The sequence below is a fragment of the Rhamphochromis longiceps genome, linkage group LG15 (genome assembly GCF_057381845.1).
Source record: "Rhamphochromis longiceps isolate RC_006_pf linkage group LG15, R_longiceps_female_GT1.1, whole genome shotgun sequence".
Taxonomy (NCBI): domain Eukaryota; kingdom Metazoa; phylum Chordata; class Actinopteri; order Cichliformes; family Cichlidae; genus Rhamphochromis; species Rhamphochromis longiceps.
In genome coordinates, this window is record NC_140571.1 from 11867643 (window position 1) to 11885531 (window position 17889).

Below are 17889 nucleotides of genomic sequence, written 5' to 3' on the forward strand. Positions count from 1 at the left end.
AGAAAATCTGCTTCAAGGCAGAAAGAGAGATAGAGAAATTAACTGTACAACTCAAATCACCGTGTTAACCTCAATTCATTTTTTTTTAGTTCTGTCAATCTCTTCCCCTCTTCTTAACCTTGATCACAAAGGGCAGAAGATTAAAAAAACATTCATAAGGAAGAGTTTTAAATGCAACTATTCCTTAAACTATTTTTTTGTGCTGCTGTATTAAAAGATTTATTACTCTGTGTGAATGACAGCATTAGAAGTATGATGAAATTCGAAGAACACATGAAGAATATAGAAACAAAGACAACTCTTTTTTTTGTGCAGCAACAAAATATATTAGCATTGATGCCCAAAAGCTCAATAGGAAACAGATGAGGAGAACAGCCAGTGCCTGGGAAAATCCTCACTGTTTGTGCAAGCGGTACTTCAGTCATCTAAAGGCACTGTCCCACAGTCACAGTGTTTGGCAGAAGGAGGGGGGAATGATCTCTTCAAAACTACATTTATTGTTGCCTCCTTTGACAGTGCATTTAAAATACTGATATGTTTTGCTTGTGATATCAACATGCACACGCAGTGGGGGGGGAAAGGGATGCAACTTCTCACCATACAACATATTTTTCAGGTGTTTGTGTCAGCAGCGTGTGCTGAGTGAGCCATTCATTTGTGCAGCTTTCCAACGTATATGTCAACTTTTGTTTTCTTTCCTTTTCCTCGTACAGACCAAACAAGCAAGTGCTTTGCATCAGAGTTTGACTGATGAATTTCGCACTCTAAGCCTGCCAGGATGAAGACATCTACCCATCTACTTTATTTGACTAAATCGCAGATATTACAGAGAGCGCTGGGTTTAAAAAAGCATCAGTCAAACTCATCCTGTCTTGGAGGAGTCAAATGCAAACAAAGTGCAGATGAAATTCAGACAGTTGTTGTAATAATCGTGTCTAGAAAGATACACTTACCACCTCGAAGATCTATGGAACATAAGAGGTTTGTAAACGTGTGATACAAAGTAGAAAAGCGTCCATAACCTTACAGCTCTGAGTGTCATCACAAACCACTTGTTGATTTTTATTGATCGTTTGAATTTAGAAGCATGCAATTCGTCTTAATGCCATTCTGCAGGGTGGATTTGTTTGGAGCAGTTTTTGAATTGTGGTTGAAAAGCTATCAACAAGTCAAGAACACAATTTACCGTGATCACCTTTTGCGAGCAAATGGAGAGAATATTCATGGAGGAAAACACAGGGGGGAAAAAATAAATCACAGGTTTTATTAATATTCACGAGTTCTGTTCTTATATTCATGATCATATTTAACCCTATGGTCAGAAGAAAAGAAGACAGTGCCTGAAAAACTAAACTCTGTGACTAGTCATTTGTTTGAAAAAATATCCACTCCTACTTATGAACGTCAAAAATTTTGTTATGTCCTACCGGAGCAGACTTTTTTGTAGTTCTTCTTTTCCTGGGGATGGCCTGGGAGGCGGCACTGAAAACGATACTGCCAGAACTCTGGAAACCAAGGGTTCCTGGTATTGCTGTCCAGACGTAGCTTTAGGTAATAGTCGTCAAAGGACCTGACCACCGCTGATTGGAGCTTCATTGTGATGCCTCCCTCTGCTTCCTGCTCATAACCCTCCACAACTTCGTAACGGTCTGCCCATCCATCGCTACAGACAGACAGAAGAAAAAGAGGAGACTATGATCTTATGGTCAAAGGGTGGACAATAAAAGACTAGAAGATAAAGAAGATTTGAGGAAGGACAAAACATCATAGTAATAAGAGGTACTGTTAGACACTGATGATATTCTGTGCATAGTTGTTTTATAAAGGATTGTTATTATTGTAATTAGTACTCAACTATTAATTCAGACTGACAAACCCAAAAAGCTGTTAACAAAAGCTGCTTTGTTCATTCATTCAACACGATGTAAACAACGAGGGTTTGAGACACTTGCTGAATGGATGGATGTCAGAGACCAAGTAGTAAAAAAAGTTACATTTAATTTGATTTAATTAAAAAAATGAACTATTATTAATAATATTATCGTAAGGTAAACTTTAGTGTCCTGTTTCTTTCAACTGACATGAACTACATGAACTTAGTAGAAGGTTTCACATTAAGGCTATAAAATAAATCATCAAACTCATACATCATCAATCAACCATAGGGTTAGTTCAGGTAGGCCACAAGGTCAAAGGGCATAGCAGATCAGCTGATCTTAATGTCAGCCCCTATCAGCTGATGGCTCAGCTGATTCCTTTGCACGTGCTCCATGAATACCCAGCTAGGAAATCTCATAAAAGCATTTAAATTGCTTTAACCTGCCTACAGTTGCTGGATATCTTGCAACCTTCACTCCAGCTTCTTCTTCTTCTCCGATCACATGTATCACGCTGTATCTTTTGCTACTGTTGCCTGCTATGTCTTTTTATGAAAAGCCGTGTTGCTGCTCAAGCTTTATATGTATGTGTCTGCGAAGGTGGTGGGGTCCCAAAACAGAGCCTTAACTCCAAATATAGTGAGGAAATATTTTACTGTGATCAAAGGCTGTACATGCATTTTAGTTGCAGATGTGTCTGACTGTGTTTTAAAATGAATTAGAAAGTGGTTGACAGGCCAGCTGTCATCCTGTGGTGGGACTCATTTGTCTTACAGGCTGTAAATTGAGTATCACTGTACGAGAGGACAGATTGTTCGCTTTGATCATAATCACATTAGTCAGGAGAGGATAGGTGTTTAGCACAAGCACAAAGATATTAGTTACACCAAATCTTTAAACTGAAGCACTGTGCTAAATCACTGTTATCCCTGTAACTTTTAACAATGAAACTTCTCTCAGAGCCAAAGTAGGGGAGACCGGGGATAGTTGTAACATTTTTGACATTTCTGTCTGTAAATTGGAGCTCTTTTAAGGTAGTGGATTCAAAATGTAATGCAAAGTATTTACATGTCTCGGCTATTAAATAGTGCAGCTATTTTCTCTGCAGCACAATTACCCATTGCATGGTATGGCCTCAAACACAAAGAGTGAAATGTTACAATTGACCCCATAGTCTGGGTTAGTTGTAACATATCCTGGGGTGAAATGTAACACAATGAAATAAGGGTACTAACAAAACATTAACATGTAATCTTTGTTTATTCAACACATGAATGCACTTAGAGCCATTTATGTAGCTCTGTGTGTGTGTGTGTGTGTGTGTGTGTGTGTGTGTGTGTGTGTGTGTGTGTGTGTGTGTGTGACAGAATGCAGAAATCTAGCTTTTGAACTTATTCCAACCCTCCAAAAAGACAAATTATGGAATTTTCTGCAACTGAATATTTCATTAATTTTGGTTGGTCTTCCTTGAGTTTGGCCTCATTGGCTCAGTGGGCATTATAACCTACAACTCTTGCACCAATTTTGAACATAACAATGAAGCTGAAAAAATGTAGTTGTTCACCAGCATCGCAATAACATTACTTTTTATCATGGCTTACCTTGGTGTGGTTTGCAAAGTGCTTCAGAAAGATGAGGAAATCTGTTTCTTGCACCCATCCTGATTTATTTCCACTACCAGTACTTCCTACTGGTCCATCTCTGATACAGTGGTCTGCATAATGTATGTGTGGGAACACAAACAGTGGAGGAATTGTGTTGCCAATGGCATTAACCGCATATACAAAAGCGACCAGTGAACCTCTCTCTGCTGATGTCGTTGCCCCAACTTGTTTAATATAAGTTAAAGTAATAGTGCGGTAAGTTGTAACGTACATTATTATTACAACTGACCCAGACTCCTATAGCCATGAACTAGCTAACATTACAGCTAACGGCTAAAACATTAGCACTAAAGACCTACACAGAATATATCCCCATAGACATACAAATAACATAATTTAAGCTTGATGACTTTAACTGCAAAGCTGATAATGCTATTATAAATTGAAATAAAGTAGAAAAACTTACTTTTTGGCATACAAATTACTTTTTTTGGTGTTAAATTGTCTGTTTTTGACAAAATGTGCTGATTTTTCACATGTGATAGCAGAACTGAATTGGGCATGCACAGGATGAGTCACATCATTTGAAACTTAGCCCTGATTGGAGAAATTGGAAGTGTTACAACTGACCCACGTTACAACTATCCCCAGTCTCCCCTACATTTTTATTACCTTAATAAAAGTGTTTTTAAAGACAGAAAAATAATGAGGCTTATGGTGGCTGGTATGCTATTAATACTGGAGGCCTAACTAGCAACAAAGCAGTGTTAAACTTCAGCAGTGGTCCAAATCTTATGGATTTCTCTGCTTGGGCTGTAGAATAAATATCCTTTAACAAAGCAAAAACGATGACAGAAGAGTATCATAGCACAAGTCAAAACTTTAAGTCAGGCGTTGCTTTTATTTAAATAATATTCCATCACAAGTAGGTAGACTGCAGCCTCGGCTCTTGTGCAGCGCTAAATTAGCATGGCGGCTTGGGGCATTACAGTGGGGCAAAAAAGTATTTAGTCAGCCACCGATTGTGCAAGTTCCCCCACCTAAAATGATGACAGAGGTCAGTAATTTGCACCAGAGGTACACTTCAACTGTGAGAGACAGAATGTGAAAAAAAAATCCATGAATCCACATGGTAGGATTTGTAAAGAATTTATTGGTAAATCAGGGCGGAAAATAAGTATTTGGTCAATAACAAAAATACAACTCAATACTTTGTAACATAACCTTTGTTGGCAATAACAGAGGTCAAACGTTTACTATAGGTCTTTACCAGGTTTGCACACACAGTAGCTGGTATTTTGGCCCATTCCTCCATGCAGATCTTCTCGAGAGCAGTGATGTTTTGGGGCTGTCGCCGAGCAACACGGACTTTCAACTCCCGCCACAGATTTTCTATGGGGTTGAGGTCTGGAGACTGGCTAGGCCACTCCAGGACTTTCAAATGCTTCTTACGGAGCCACTCCTTTGTTGCCCGGGCGGTGTGGTTTGGATCATTGTCATGTTGGAAGACCCAGCCTCATTTCATCTTCAAAGTTCTCACTGATGGAAGGAGGTTTTGGCTCAAAATCTCACGATACATGGCCCCATTCATTCTGTCCTTAACACGGATCAGTCGTCCTGTCCCCTTGGCAGAAAAACAGCCCCATAGCATGATGTTTCCACCCCCATGCTTCACAGTAGGTATGGTGTTCTTGGGATGCAACTCAGTATTCTTCGTCCTCCAAACACGACGAGTTGAGTTGATACCAAAAAGTTCTACTTTGGTTTCATCTGACCACATGACATTCTCCCAATCCTCTGCTGTATCATCCATGTGCTCTCTGGCAAACTTCAGACGGGCCTGGACATGCACTGGCTTCAGCAGCGGAACACGTCTGGCACTGCGGGATTTGATTCCCTGCCGTTGTAGTGTGTTACTGATGGTGACCTTTGTTACTTTGGTCCCAGCTCTCTGCAGGTCATTCACCAGGTCCCCCCGTGTGGTTCTGGGATCTTTGCTCACCGTTCTCATGATCATTTTGACCCCACGGGATGAGATCTTGCGTGGAGCCCCAGATCGAGGGAGATTATCAGTGGTCTTGTATGTCTTCCATTTTCTGATGATTGCTCCCACAGTTGATTTTTTCACACCAAGCTGCTTGCCTATTGTAGATTCACTCTTCCCAGTCTGGTGCAGGTCTACAATACTTTTCCTGGTGTCCTTCGAAAGCTCTTTGGTCTTGGCCATGGCGGAGTTTGGAGTCTGACTGTTTGAGGCTGTGGACAGGTGTCTTTTATACAGATGATGAGTTCAAACAGGTGCCATTCAAACAGGTAACGAGTGGGGGACAGAAAAGCTTCTTACAGAAGACGTTACAGGTCTGTGAGAGCCAGAGATTTTCCATGTTTGAGGTGACCAAATACTTATTTTCCACCCTGATTTACGAATAAATTCTTTACAAATCCTACCATGTGAATTCATGGATTTTTTTTTCACATTCTGTCTCTCACAGTTGAAGTGTACCTCTGGTGCAAATTACTGACCTCTGTCATCATTTTAAGTGGGGGAACATGCACAATCGGTGGCTGACTAAATACTTTTTTGCCCCACTGTATCTCACGTCCCCTGCAGCAAGCCTCAATTTAAGAAGACCGTAATCATCTCAGCAATAGTGCCTCAACAATAAATGCAGACTTTACACAATCAAGTCAGCTTGCCTGTTTGTTTACTTTTGTAACCCTGTGCGCAAGAATTTCTAGCCTACTGAGCTAATTTGATTTGGGCTCTAAGAGAGATGGAAAACACCAGTGATGGGGACACTGAAAAAACAAATTAACAGATAAATAACACCACAATGAACTTGCTCTTTCTCTCTGTCCCATTGAAAGCTTCCAGCAGCACTGCTCTTCAGCTTTTACTCTCTTTTACACTCTTCTACACTTTTATGTGGGATTCAGTCTACTGATTCAACGTACCTTCGCTATAGACAGCTACACGCCAATTAGATATGATTCACCGCGGAACCAATTAGGCACCTCACACACAGGATGCGCTGGATGATGGATAAGGACGTGTGCCTGTTCATGTAGGTGCAGGTCGAAGTCTCTGACCTTTTCCTCAACAATTACTGCCAGTCAAGAAAAAGGAGACATTGAAACTAATTTGTGAGAATTTATGGTTGAGCTATTCCACCCTTCTCGTGGTAAAATCCACGTGGGTTCCTTCAGCCAGCAGGGAACTAAAAAAACATCCTAAAAATAAACCCCATGTAATCCAGACGTTGTTAAAGTAGCTCCAGCTGACCCTAATGTCCAACCTTTCGATCCCATCACCTCTCTACAGGCTTTGTGTCCTAAAAGAAAACCACACCATGATCAACTTACTGACCAGGAGCTGGAAACTCAAAGAATTATGATGGAATGATAATCGATTGATTAATCAATCCTATGAATACTCAACTGGCACATTCAGCACCAGGTGATGTGTAACCATACTGATAAAAATAAAAGGCATTTTATATGCACAGTATGATGAAGCATTGTGCAATGGGTGTATGCTCTTGAATTACAAAATTCATAGTCCAGGGGATAAAAAAACAATTAAAACTTAATGAATAAATAACTAACTGTTGTTGTTGCTTGCGCAAGATAAGTTCCCAAGTTTCACAGCCTAAGGGAAAATAGCGTGTTGAAGTCTGATACTAATTCTTTTGTACTGCTCGCCAAACAGCAGAAGGGTGAACAGGCTGTGACTGGGCTGGATATTGTCTTTTAATATAATTTGGGCCCTGCACCTTGACGATGTCGCTGATGCTCAGTCGATGAGTACTGGCGATGTTCTGCTTTAATCACCTGCTGCAGAGGCTTGGGGGTTTTCTTTTCTTACAACACAATCCAAACAGTTCTGAGAGTTCTGGGTTGGATAAATGGTCCCGTCCAAAAACCTGCCCAGTCTTGGGCAAGAAGGCTCAAATAAGAAAAGGGCATAATAGCGCCAGTCTATATAAGAGGTGAAATGAGAAGATAAATAAGGTATATTCAATACTTTCAAATGATAGTTAATAATTTAATATTATGCTAATATTCCTCAGTACCATCTTTGCAATAATGTGCATGCTGTAGGTTACTTTAATTGTTTATTTTTAGGCAAGAAACCTCCAGAAGTACTGTACATTACAGCACTCCATTCCAAAGCCTGATGTTGAAACACAACAAAAAGGTCTTTGTGGACTTTTCTCCCCGTGACTGCGTGCGTTCCCTCCTTTTACTCTGGCTTCCTCCCACAGTCCAAAAACATGCATGTCAGGTTAAGTGTCAATTCTAAATTGGCTGTAGGTGTGAATATGAGCGTGAATGGTTGGCTGTCTCCATGTGTGAGCCCCGTGATAGACTGACAACCTGTCCAAGGTGTACTCCCACCTCTCACCCCAAGACAGCTTGGCTAGTCTCCAGCACCACGACCCTGAAACTGATGAACATAAGAAGATGGATGGATGGATTCCAATTCAGCAGCTTTGGAAAATGTAAATGTAAAAAAAAAAAAAAGTTAGAAAAGCTTTTCTCATCTTGTTTGGCTCCCTGACTTTAATCGCTGGTCATTTTTCTTTTTGTTTAAGAACAGCTCAGTCAGTGCCATTCAAGTATGCTTTAGTCAGAGTGGTGTATCTAGGAAGAACAGGTTTGCATATTTGCATAATTAATTAATCAATTTGATATCAATTGTATTGACATATTGCAATGCATGATAGGTTGACAAAGGTATGCTTTATGTAGCATTTTTTTGATAGCTTCTAATGAATGTTGTTCTCCAAGGCTCCAAAATTCATTAAAAATCCTCTGCTGCATGCAGCTAATATTGCTAAAGACAGCAACAGTGTTAGGTAATTGTGAGTGGGCAAAATAACACAACATAACATCTGTTTTATGTGGGTAACTACTGCAGTATATATTTGCCTAACATGTTTCAACATGTTTACAGTATTTTCTGTCGTATATTTGGAGATCATAATTCAGCCGACTCATTATTTTCTTCCTTGTAATTAAGTCAAGAGTTGGAGAAACGTGAACTGCATTAGTCCTGGTCACGTTTACTTCATTTAGTCTAAGTGAATACAGTCCTTGTCCTTTACCCTCCATTTCAGTACATGTAGTACAGGGAGAGGCACAAAGACTCATACACTAGCCTGCAGATTTCCATTTCGATGTTCCGAGTCACACATACGTTGGAGGCTAACTGCATTTAACGCGTCCTAATGTGGTCAGTACACTTCAGGTTTTATGTGAGAGAAAAGCCGACTGTTCGCGGATAAAAAGACAGGAGGGGCGTAGAAGAAGAGATAGATGGAGAGACAGAAGTGCTGTTCAACACGCGACATGAATAATGCACAACGCGCAGAAGACGTGCTCGACTGTTTCTCACAGTGGAGTTTGTGATGAGGTAAAATGACATTCTCTTTTCTCGCTCGCCTCTCTCAGGATGGCGTCGTCTGGCAGGGCTCCAAACAGCTCATCAAAACTCTCGGGCCACCAGAGGGATGCCTAATGGGATCAAATCTGATTTAATGTCACCTCAATGTTCACACCGCATATCGGAAGGCCCATTATTACATAACCTGGGTTAGATATACTACAGGAACACCTGTTTAAGCAGATTAAGGAGTCGCTGTTGTTCAAGAGTGTTAGTTTTGTAGTTTTCCCACTAAGCGCCAGTAAGAACGAACACAGACTAACACGTTTATAAAGTATTGCAAAAATAATTCTTGGCTGATGAAATAATATTATTAATAATACCTGAAAAGCGTCTATTTCACCATCCATAAATGATCCATGTGACTCTTTCAGAGGTGATCGTATGGGCGAATTCTGAAGATGAACCATGGACAACATTGTAAATAGCATTATGGTGATATTAAGCAGTTATGATGTGAGTCTTTATTCATGTATCTCTTTTTGTCTCTTTACAAAGCAGCCACCGGAAACCTGTCCAAGAAATATTAATCCACATCCATGATTTGTTAAAGAATTAGAACAAACTGGGAAGGCACTGGGCTTAATATTTGAGTTCAAAGTCAGTGATTATGGCAAAATAAGCTGCCGATTTTCTATATTGGATCAGTTATGATGTTATGTAAAAGTAATTAAAAGAATTTGGAACTAAATTCCAAATCTGACAGGAAGCCAGACTCGAAAAAAAATCGAGATAATGATTTGAAAAAAGCTGTAGGATCTAAGATTAAGATGCTTAGAGGTTTCACAGTGTTATAGTGATATAAGATTACACTGATGCTCATCTTATAGGCAGGACTTGATAAACACCGCTCTATCGTGTGGTCCATGAGTGTATGCCTACGTTCACAGATCAATAAAAGCTTTTAGAATAAAATAATAAAATTTCACTTCCCCTTTATTCCATACTTTCCCCAAAAAATCTACTGAAATCTAATAAATCTAAGTCAGTATTTATCTCGGCGAGTAAAGTCAGCAAGCTGCTATCCCTTCAACGGCATATGCTTAGCATTAAGACGAGCGCATTTTGATAACATACTAAGGCTCGATGATGTGTGGCATTGTTTAGAGGAGCACAGTGTGTCGACAGCTGTATAATTAATAGAAGTGTACACAACAGAGAGCAGGCCGAGAGCTCTGTTCGCTCTGCCGGATGATCTAGTTCCAGTTTGATAGCACATTTGTATATTTATGAAGGCATGAATTAATTGGCAGGGCAGAGATTTAATCACATGCACTGTTTCCCCTGGAGGATGAATGAGAAGAGTTACTTTAAAAAGAAGAAGGGGGGATAGGGGAGTCAAGAGTTTCCTAATTGCTCTGTACAAAAAGTTCAGTTAGTTAATAGAAAAAAAAACTTTTAATCTGTCTGCTTCACACAAATTTAAAATGCCAACGTTTATTTGTTCTAAAAGTAATAAAAGTCAATAAAATTGTCTTTTTAATGTTTCATCGTCATGTTAAACCCACATGTTTGAACATTTGTGTTTATGGGCATATTGCATTTCCAAGCTAATCTAAATGCTTGCCTTACACTAACCCTAATTTCTCCACCCTAATAGCCCTTTAGGGTGTAGCAGAGGATGATGGACAAAAGTTCTCCCTTTCAAGGTTTAAACCTCATACTGTTTCTCTTTTATATCTTATTTTGGTGTCATTTATCTTTTTGCACATTCTCCAGTTAAATTTAGTGATCTACATACAAGTGAATGCAATTTTTGTGCTTAGCATTGGAAATAGTGTAATTACAATGCCTCATTTCTTTTGGTTTGAAAATGGGAAATGGGTACAAAGTTGTATTGAATCAGAAAAACACGGAAAGGCAAAAATATACTTTTTCATATTTATCTAATTTTAACGAGCTTGTGAGTAAGTAGTTGGTATGACCACCTTTGTTCTTCAGCACAGCCTGAACTCTCCTAGGCAAATGTTCTTGTCATTTCTTTGAATAGTTTTCAGGAATTGTACTTCAGGCTTCTTGAAGGACATTCAAAGCATTTTGAAGTCATAAAGAAGTCAACATCCCAAAAAAACAACAACTTTAAAAGCCCTTCAGGAGTGCTGGAGAACTTACTGGAGAACTAGTATATACTGCAGTATACTACTACTGCAACCAAAAACCTCAAGACCCCTAAATGAAATGAAAACTGATGAAATAAACTGCACCCAAGCGCCTCAGCCTGTAAATAACAGCTATTCATGAAACTCTTTACAATTTCTAAACTCAAGGACAACCAAGCCGATGGACATACAGGCTAGTAACATACCTCCGCACCATACCATAAAAACGCATGCTGAGATGTTACAAATAACCCAGCAGCTTATTATCCTTACAAGGACTTTTGTTATGGTGACTGATAGCATAGTACAGCATTTCTATTACAAACCTCACCTGAATAAAAACACAAGCATCACATGTTATAAGGTGAACATATGACTTGTAGGAAAGTAGTGAACACACTGAGTCAAAACATAATGAATTTAAATATTCCAATAAATAAAAAAAGAGTCTCATATATTTTCTTAAGAGCAGTATTTAAGTAAATGTTTTATACATTTTCAATGCTGCTATCTTTGTTTTTTTTTTTCAGGTCTCAGTTCTCCATCTTCATCCCGATCCCACAACACTCTTAATTCATTTGAAACTGTTCAGGCGGATGAAGATCTCATCACACCAACGCTAGTCTTCTCAGCTAAGCACTAATCCTCTGTCTACCAAATTCTGTCTCCCCGCTCTTCCATTCTCCTCATTTTCTCTTATTTCTCTCAATCTGCGTTCTTCTGAGTTAAAACAGAAGTGGTGGCTTGTTAGCTACTTGGCGGTATAACAGCGAGACGCAGAGGCCCTGGGTTTGCTGGGAAGCCTTTAAAGCCTATCCAGGCTGCTTTTATTTATTCATCATGCTCCAGTTTGAGTTGGGAGATCACTGTCCTCCACAATGACAGGAAACACTGCTGGGAAAAAATAGCGTTTGCTTTTTACTGCCAAGAGACGTCAGTTCAATAAAAAATCTCATCACAAAAATCTCAATGATATTTTATGAATACTTGATAAAGTTAATGCAGAATTTCTATTAAAGTGCGAGGAGAATGCTCTTTTAGATGTTTTTCTTTCCATTCTCAGCATATTTTGTTACATTATTACTATATAACTATAGGACTTATTAACCAGTATCATTTTGATTAAGGTGTATGTTTGACTTACTTGGGCTTCCTCCCACCGTCCAAAGACATGCAGGTTAATTGATTAATCCAAATTGCCCATAGGTGTAAATGTGGGAGTGAATGTGAGCGCAAATGGTTGTCTGTCCCTGTGTGTTAGCCCTGCGACATACTGGCGACCTGTCCAGGGTGTACCCCGCCGCTCGCCCTATGAAAGCTGGGATAGGCTCCGGCGCCCCCTGCGACCCTGAAAAGGATAAGCGGAAGCGACTGGATGGATGGATGGTGTAAGTTTGAGATTTTTCTTGTACAACTGTACAAGTAACATGTTAGAAAACTATCATTATGCCACATGTACCCCAAAAATCTAATAATGCAATATTTTTGCTTTAAATGTTAACAGAAAGGGCAAAAAGCCTCATTCTCTCCTAAAGACAAACTGTAGCCTTACGTAATATTTATTTACATAATACACTATTTTATGGGGATGGTTTTGTACCATATTAACTGCCCATGAGAAAAGAAATACTGTAAAAGTAATAAATATTTATAGGTTATGGGAAACTAAGCCAGCGAGGTAGGTCTGGATCCATTTGCTTCACAAAGGCCTTTTAGGTAAAAGACTTTTTTTTCTTCTACTCTTTTTTCAATTCAATGCCGATTGCCTCTCCTTTTACTCAGCCCGCTGCTTTACCCAGCCGGGGTTGGGGCGAGCACTATCCAGCGTTACGTGAGAATAACTCAGAGCCCAGGATGATGAATTCCAGTCGCTTATTTCATCTGAGAAACCGTCCAACACTTGAGGCAGTCCGACTGGCAGCGATTCTAAAAAGCTGGAAAAACAATGTTTGCTATTTAAATTGCAAACCGTTGTAAAAAACATTGCTATTGATTGCTTTTCTTTTTTCTGTGATGTTTTGAGTGGAGGTTCAGATTTTCTGTGGCATCTTTCGCTACTCTGTTGGTCCACTGTTAGCTGTCTGCAGCAGAAAGCTTCTCAGCTTCTACTAATCTGGATCTGACAACTGTGTCCAGATGCAAAGCCCGAGTGCTATTTTTGATCGCTCCAATGTCATTCACCCGTCGCTGTGCACTTTGGGAGCACCGGGCTTCAATTGCAGAGAGGGAGATGTCCTTGACAAAGTGTGGCTGCTTTCAATTAACATCAGAGGCGTGTTATAAATATTCAAATGGAGCTCATTGTGCTCCCTTGCACAGTGGAACACAAACAGATGTAATCGTGAATTCTGACTCAACTTGAATATACTTTCGGAGCCACAAGTGTTCGCGAGCCAGGCTCCATTACTGAATGATCATCGCCAATGTTTTCTTATCTTATAATTACCATCTTTGTTACTGTTGTTGCTGGGATGAATTTTTCAGATGTCAGCCATATTTTCTGAGAAGGGACTATTGTGCTGTATTCTGTGGAGCCCCCGCTGACAGACTGAGTGACAGATCTGCAGCGAGACGATCATACCAACTCCATCTCGAGGCCAAACAAAATCTCCATGGTGACTGCAGCACAAGCAGCACACGAGCCTTTTGTTCCAGCGGTACTGTAAGCCCTGTTCTCCTAACAAACAAACATACTGCCCTTAATTCATGAAACTCTAAACTTTCCTTAGAGCAGGGGGGTCAGAAAATAGAGGGTCACATCACAGACTGAGGATAATGTGAGAAGGAGGTTTCTCTCCCAGGCCTCGTGTTGCCTTCCACACCTTCTCTCTCTATCTCGAATCTTTGCATTCAGAACTGATTCATCAGTCACGACTTTGCTGGAAACTGGAAGTCTAACAAAAGGAAGCCGTTGCTTGAAAGCAAACATGAAGCACATCACCAATAAAGAGGAGAATCTAAGATGGTGAAAACACGAATGCAGTACATGAAACGCACTCTTCTGAAGTGTTGGATTTCAGTTTGAAACCATCACCAAATTGGAAAAAAAGATTTTAACTCCTTAAACTTGATATCCAAAGAGTTTCCTTTACCTTAAACATATTTTTTTTTAAAGATTTGACTCAGTGAGAGCTACTATGGGTTACACCCAAGCAGAATAAATCAGAAATTTAGCCCTAACCCTTTCTGGATCTACAGTTCTGGATGGCAAATATACCCGTTTATTTTGGTGGTGTTTTCAGTGCTATATTGCCAGAGATAACATCGCTCTTCGCTGAAACCCTGCAATTTGCCAAATTACTCGCAAGGAGAAGTCAATAGGCAAAATTCCACATCCTCCACGCTTTCCTTCCTGAGATGTGGAGGAGATGAGAGCCTTAGAGATGATGGAAAAAACACTTTAAATGTGTCCCACCACAACCCTTCTCTCTCAGTCTCTCTGTCTCTCATTCCTGCCTTAAACATTTCATTTATTCCGGCTCAGCGTCCCCTTAAAATGGAACAGGACAGGCAAATGCAGAAATGCATGTGACGCACACAATACGGGCTTGCAGCTTTCTTCGCACCTCAGTGCCGTCTTAAAAGATGCAGTCATACTGCGTTAATGACCGGTGCCAAGCTATTACAGAGGCAGAACATCCGCATTCCTGTGTCAGTGTCCATTTTGTCAGGAATAAAACACAAACAAGAACTGAGAAGTCAAAATGGGACCCGGACCGAAACTGTGTTTGTAAGACAGGGACAGAAATGAGCGTTACATGTGGAAAAGCAGCTTATGCAAATGATGTTTAGTAATAACAGCATTCAAGCAGCATTAGCGGGAGAGAGAAAACGAATGATGCTAATTGCAAGAGAGCAAGCAGGCAAGCAAATGAGTAGGTGGATGCGCTCCATGCTGCCATTCAGAAACCAAGCACGGTAGGCCTACTGGGGAAGAGACTTTAGAGGCAACGATAATGACACCGTACAGTAAATGTGCATCCAGCTTTCGAACATTTCAGGAACTACAGCTCAGCAGACAGAGCTGAACTGAAATTAACATTCCAGATTCAGAGGTTTCCTGAGACTGTGAGAGAGTCTAATGGTCCCCGAGGAGCCCTCAGTTAAACACACACGGCACACAAACACACACACGCTCACTACACTGTCAGATTCGTTAATGATGCATTTCTGTCACATCTGCAATCTGCAACAAATACTGCGAAACATGCTGCTGTGTTATACGGAATATAAGCTTTACAGTAGAATACTGTCAGCTGTTTGGCTGCCATTATGCTGATCCGACTGTAAAATATAACTCAATATATTATATATCGCTCTGTGTAAACTGTAGCAGTATCTGAAAAAGACGAGGATGTCTTTTTCAACTTGTCACATTTTGAGAATAAAGTTGAAATTTGAGGAAAAACGTTGTACTTGTGAGAGTAAAATCCACCTTTAAGATCAAGGCTGGCATGCTTTCTAAAGAATAAAGTGAAGTCAGCTTCAGTTTGCAAAACGCAGACGCTAAAACCAGTGAAGTCAGTGTTACATGGCTGCAGTTTATTGGACTAATCTGTGTGTCGAGGCAACGCCTTCATCCCAGATGCCTCACCTACCTAAACTCTACACCTTCACGGCTAAACAACTTGAACAAGTGTCCTATTGTGCATTATGATGCAACCTAGCCTGTACTACACAAAGATTTAAACATCGATGAGGCCACTCAGGCCACTAATGTCCTGGAAAAGGAGCAATTTGCTTGTTAATAAAAGCAGTTTTAAAGTATAAAATATGATGAACCCACCAGCACAAGGCTTTTTATAAAGGAGTGTCATCTTTATTCTGTAATTAGATATTACTCTGAAATTGGTACTTCAACTTTATTTTGAATATATTAACTTTAATCCCTTACTCAATTATTTTACTTCTAATATTTCCCCTGTTTTCCCCTGTTATGCCTTTGTAATCCTACTTAATTCAGCTCTATTGTCAAAAAGCAATTTCCAGTATTTTTACAGCAAATTCCTGACTAACTAATTTAATTAAATGTATATTTTCCATGTAATTTTGTTATGTATGGACAATGTAAAACGTTACATAATACAACTTGGTCAAATCAAATTTACTTGCTTTGATATCCATTCCGACCATACCAAGCACATTTTCCTTGATGAGTTTTTAAATAAATTAAACTTTGATTTGATGTTTTTCAGGTGCATTTAATAAAAGTTATGACTTCATGTTTATTGAGGGTGCAGAATCATGTTTTTGATTGTGGAAGTTACCACTACAGCTTACATAAAAGTCTACATTTTCAGATGTACTGATGAGAGTTTCCATTACATGATGCTTCACTTTTTCTGTGTTTTTGAAAGCGGGCACTGTGCACATTAAAAGTTAAGAGAGCCTGTTCTCGAGTTAGACAAGAGGTGTAAGCGACTCAGCTGCAGACTTGCAGTTCCATCAGAATTTGCAGCTTTTAAATATATGGGACTGGATAGAAAGGTTCAGTGTACAATGATACGTCCAAATTAGATTAATTCATTTGTCATTTTGTTAATTTACTTGCCATCCTCCAAGGAGTCCTTTGTTTAACATAGATTTGAGTAAATGATGCTGCTGTTTTCCCTGTGAGATCAAAAATGAGAGGAATTACTCAAACTATTGAGAAGCAACAAAAAACTGGACCAGTTGCAGTATTATGATAATAAACTAACGAAGCCTGTCCCCTCTTACATTTAAGTTTGTTACCTCTTCTTCTTCTCCTCCCTTATGTGTCTCCATAAACGTCTGACTAAGCTGCACTTACTCTTATGCTTTTATATTTCACTCTGTCTCATCTTCTGCGGAACATATTATTACCTAATAGAAGAGAAGAAATTTGAAATGTACTTGAAACACAACAAGAAGATGGACATCAGTGTTTTCTTGATTGGAATGAAGTAGATAATCTATGTTGCCACTGTGCCTCGGCAGCTCCCTGACAGAATATATGGATGGAATAAATATTGTCCCTTTATGCAATGTGTGTGTGTAACATATGCCTGCAGCAACAAAGTAATGGAAGCAAATGATTGGCAAAATCATGATTGACAACAGAGAGAGAAAAACAAGAGGCCCTCTGACTGACAATACGAGAGTGGAGTGGATGTAAAGTGTGGAAGTAATGCAGAGCAGCGACCGCAGATAAGGGATGAAGTGGGTCGAGCACGTCGCCACACCTGGCCCTCGTCTGAAGAGCAGGTTAGCTGCACAGAACAACAAAGGCTCTCAGATTCAAACATCCCCGAATGCCCACTTGTAGTTTATGCAGCCACTGCGGTATTGTGTTTGTGTCTGCTTCTGTGCTGCTCTGTGATCACTGTAAAATACGAGACAAGGAAAAGAAAACCGCAGCGTTCCCTGCTTTTGAACACTGCAAACATTTAGGTCTGGTGCACCACTTACGCTCCTTTATTATTTTTAATGCCAAGTAAAATGAAATGAGGACGTGCATAAAGCTTCAAAAGAAATTGGTCGCAGTATCTGCCTCACTGGTTTTGCTTCATTATCCTTAAAAAAATACACCAACTATGTTAAATTGGTGTCATATTTTAAACTCAAATATTCTCAGTTGTACCCTTACCACAAAAACAATGGGATAATTGTGATGAAGTGTAATGCTTTTTACTCGCACTTACATTTTAATTAGTACACTGATTGGCCTGATGAGGACAGTATTTGGAAGTTTTATTATTTTGGTGAAAAAAGCAGTGAAAGCCTCAAGTGTGCCTGTGTGATTTTTAAAGAACATTATGCTCCTATTCCATCCTGACTGTTGCTGATATTATTCCTGTATATTTCCTGTTTTAACTTATCTGATATTAAGCATTTTGTGGTGA

The 17889-nt window shown here is 39.6% G+C and overlaps 1 protein-coding gene across 2 annotated transcripts in view; it reads right to left on the minus strand.

The window, feature by feature from the left end:
- The window catches only part of grm1a (glutamate receptor, metabotropic 1a), a 35162-nt gene that overhangs the window by 9916 nt on the left and 7357 nt on the right, over positions 1-17889 (minus strand). Inside the window, exons 3-5 of one of the 2 annotated variants that reach the window (XM_085381655.1) lie at positions 1428-1663; positions 1187-1195; positions 954-965 (exon numbers count right to left, since the gene is read on the minus strand). In XM_085381655.1, coding sequence (XP_085237781.1) covers positions 954-965; positions 1187-1195; positions 1428-1663 — 257 coding nt within the window. The remainder of the gene's footprint in view (positions 1-953; positions 966-1186; positions 1196-1427; positions 1664-17889) is intronic. The other variant, XM_085381654.1, reaches the window with a different exon arrangement.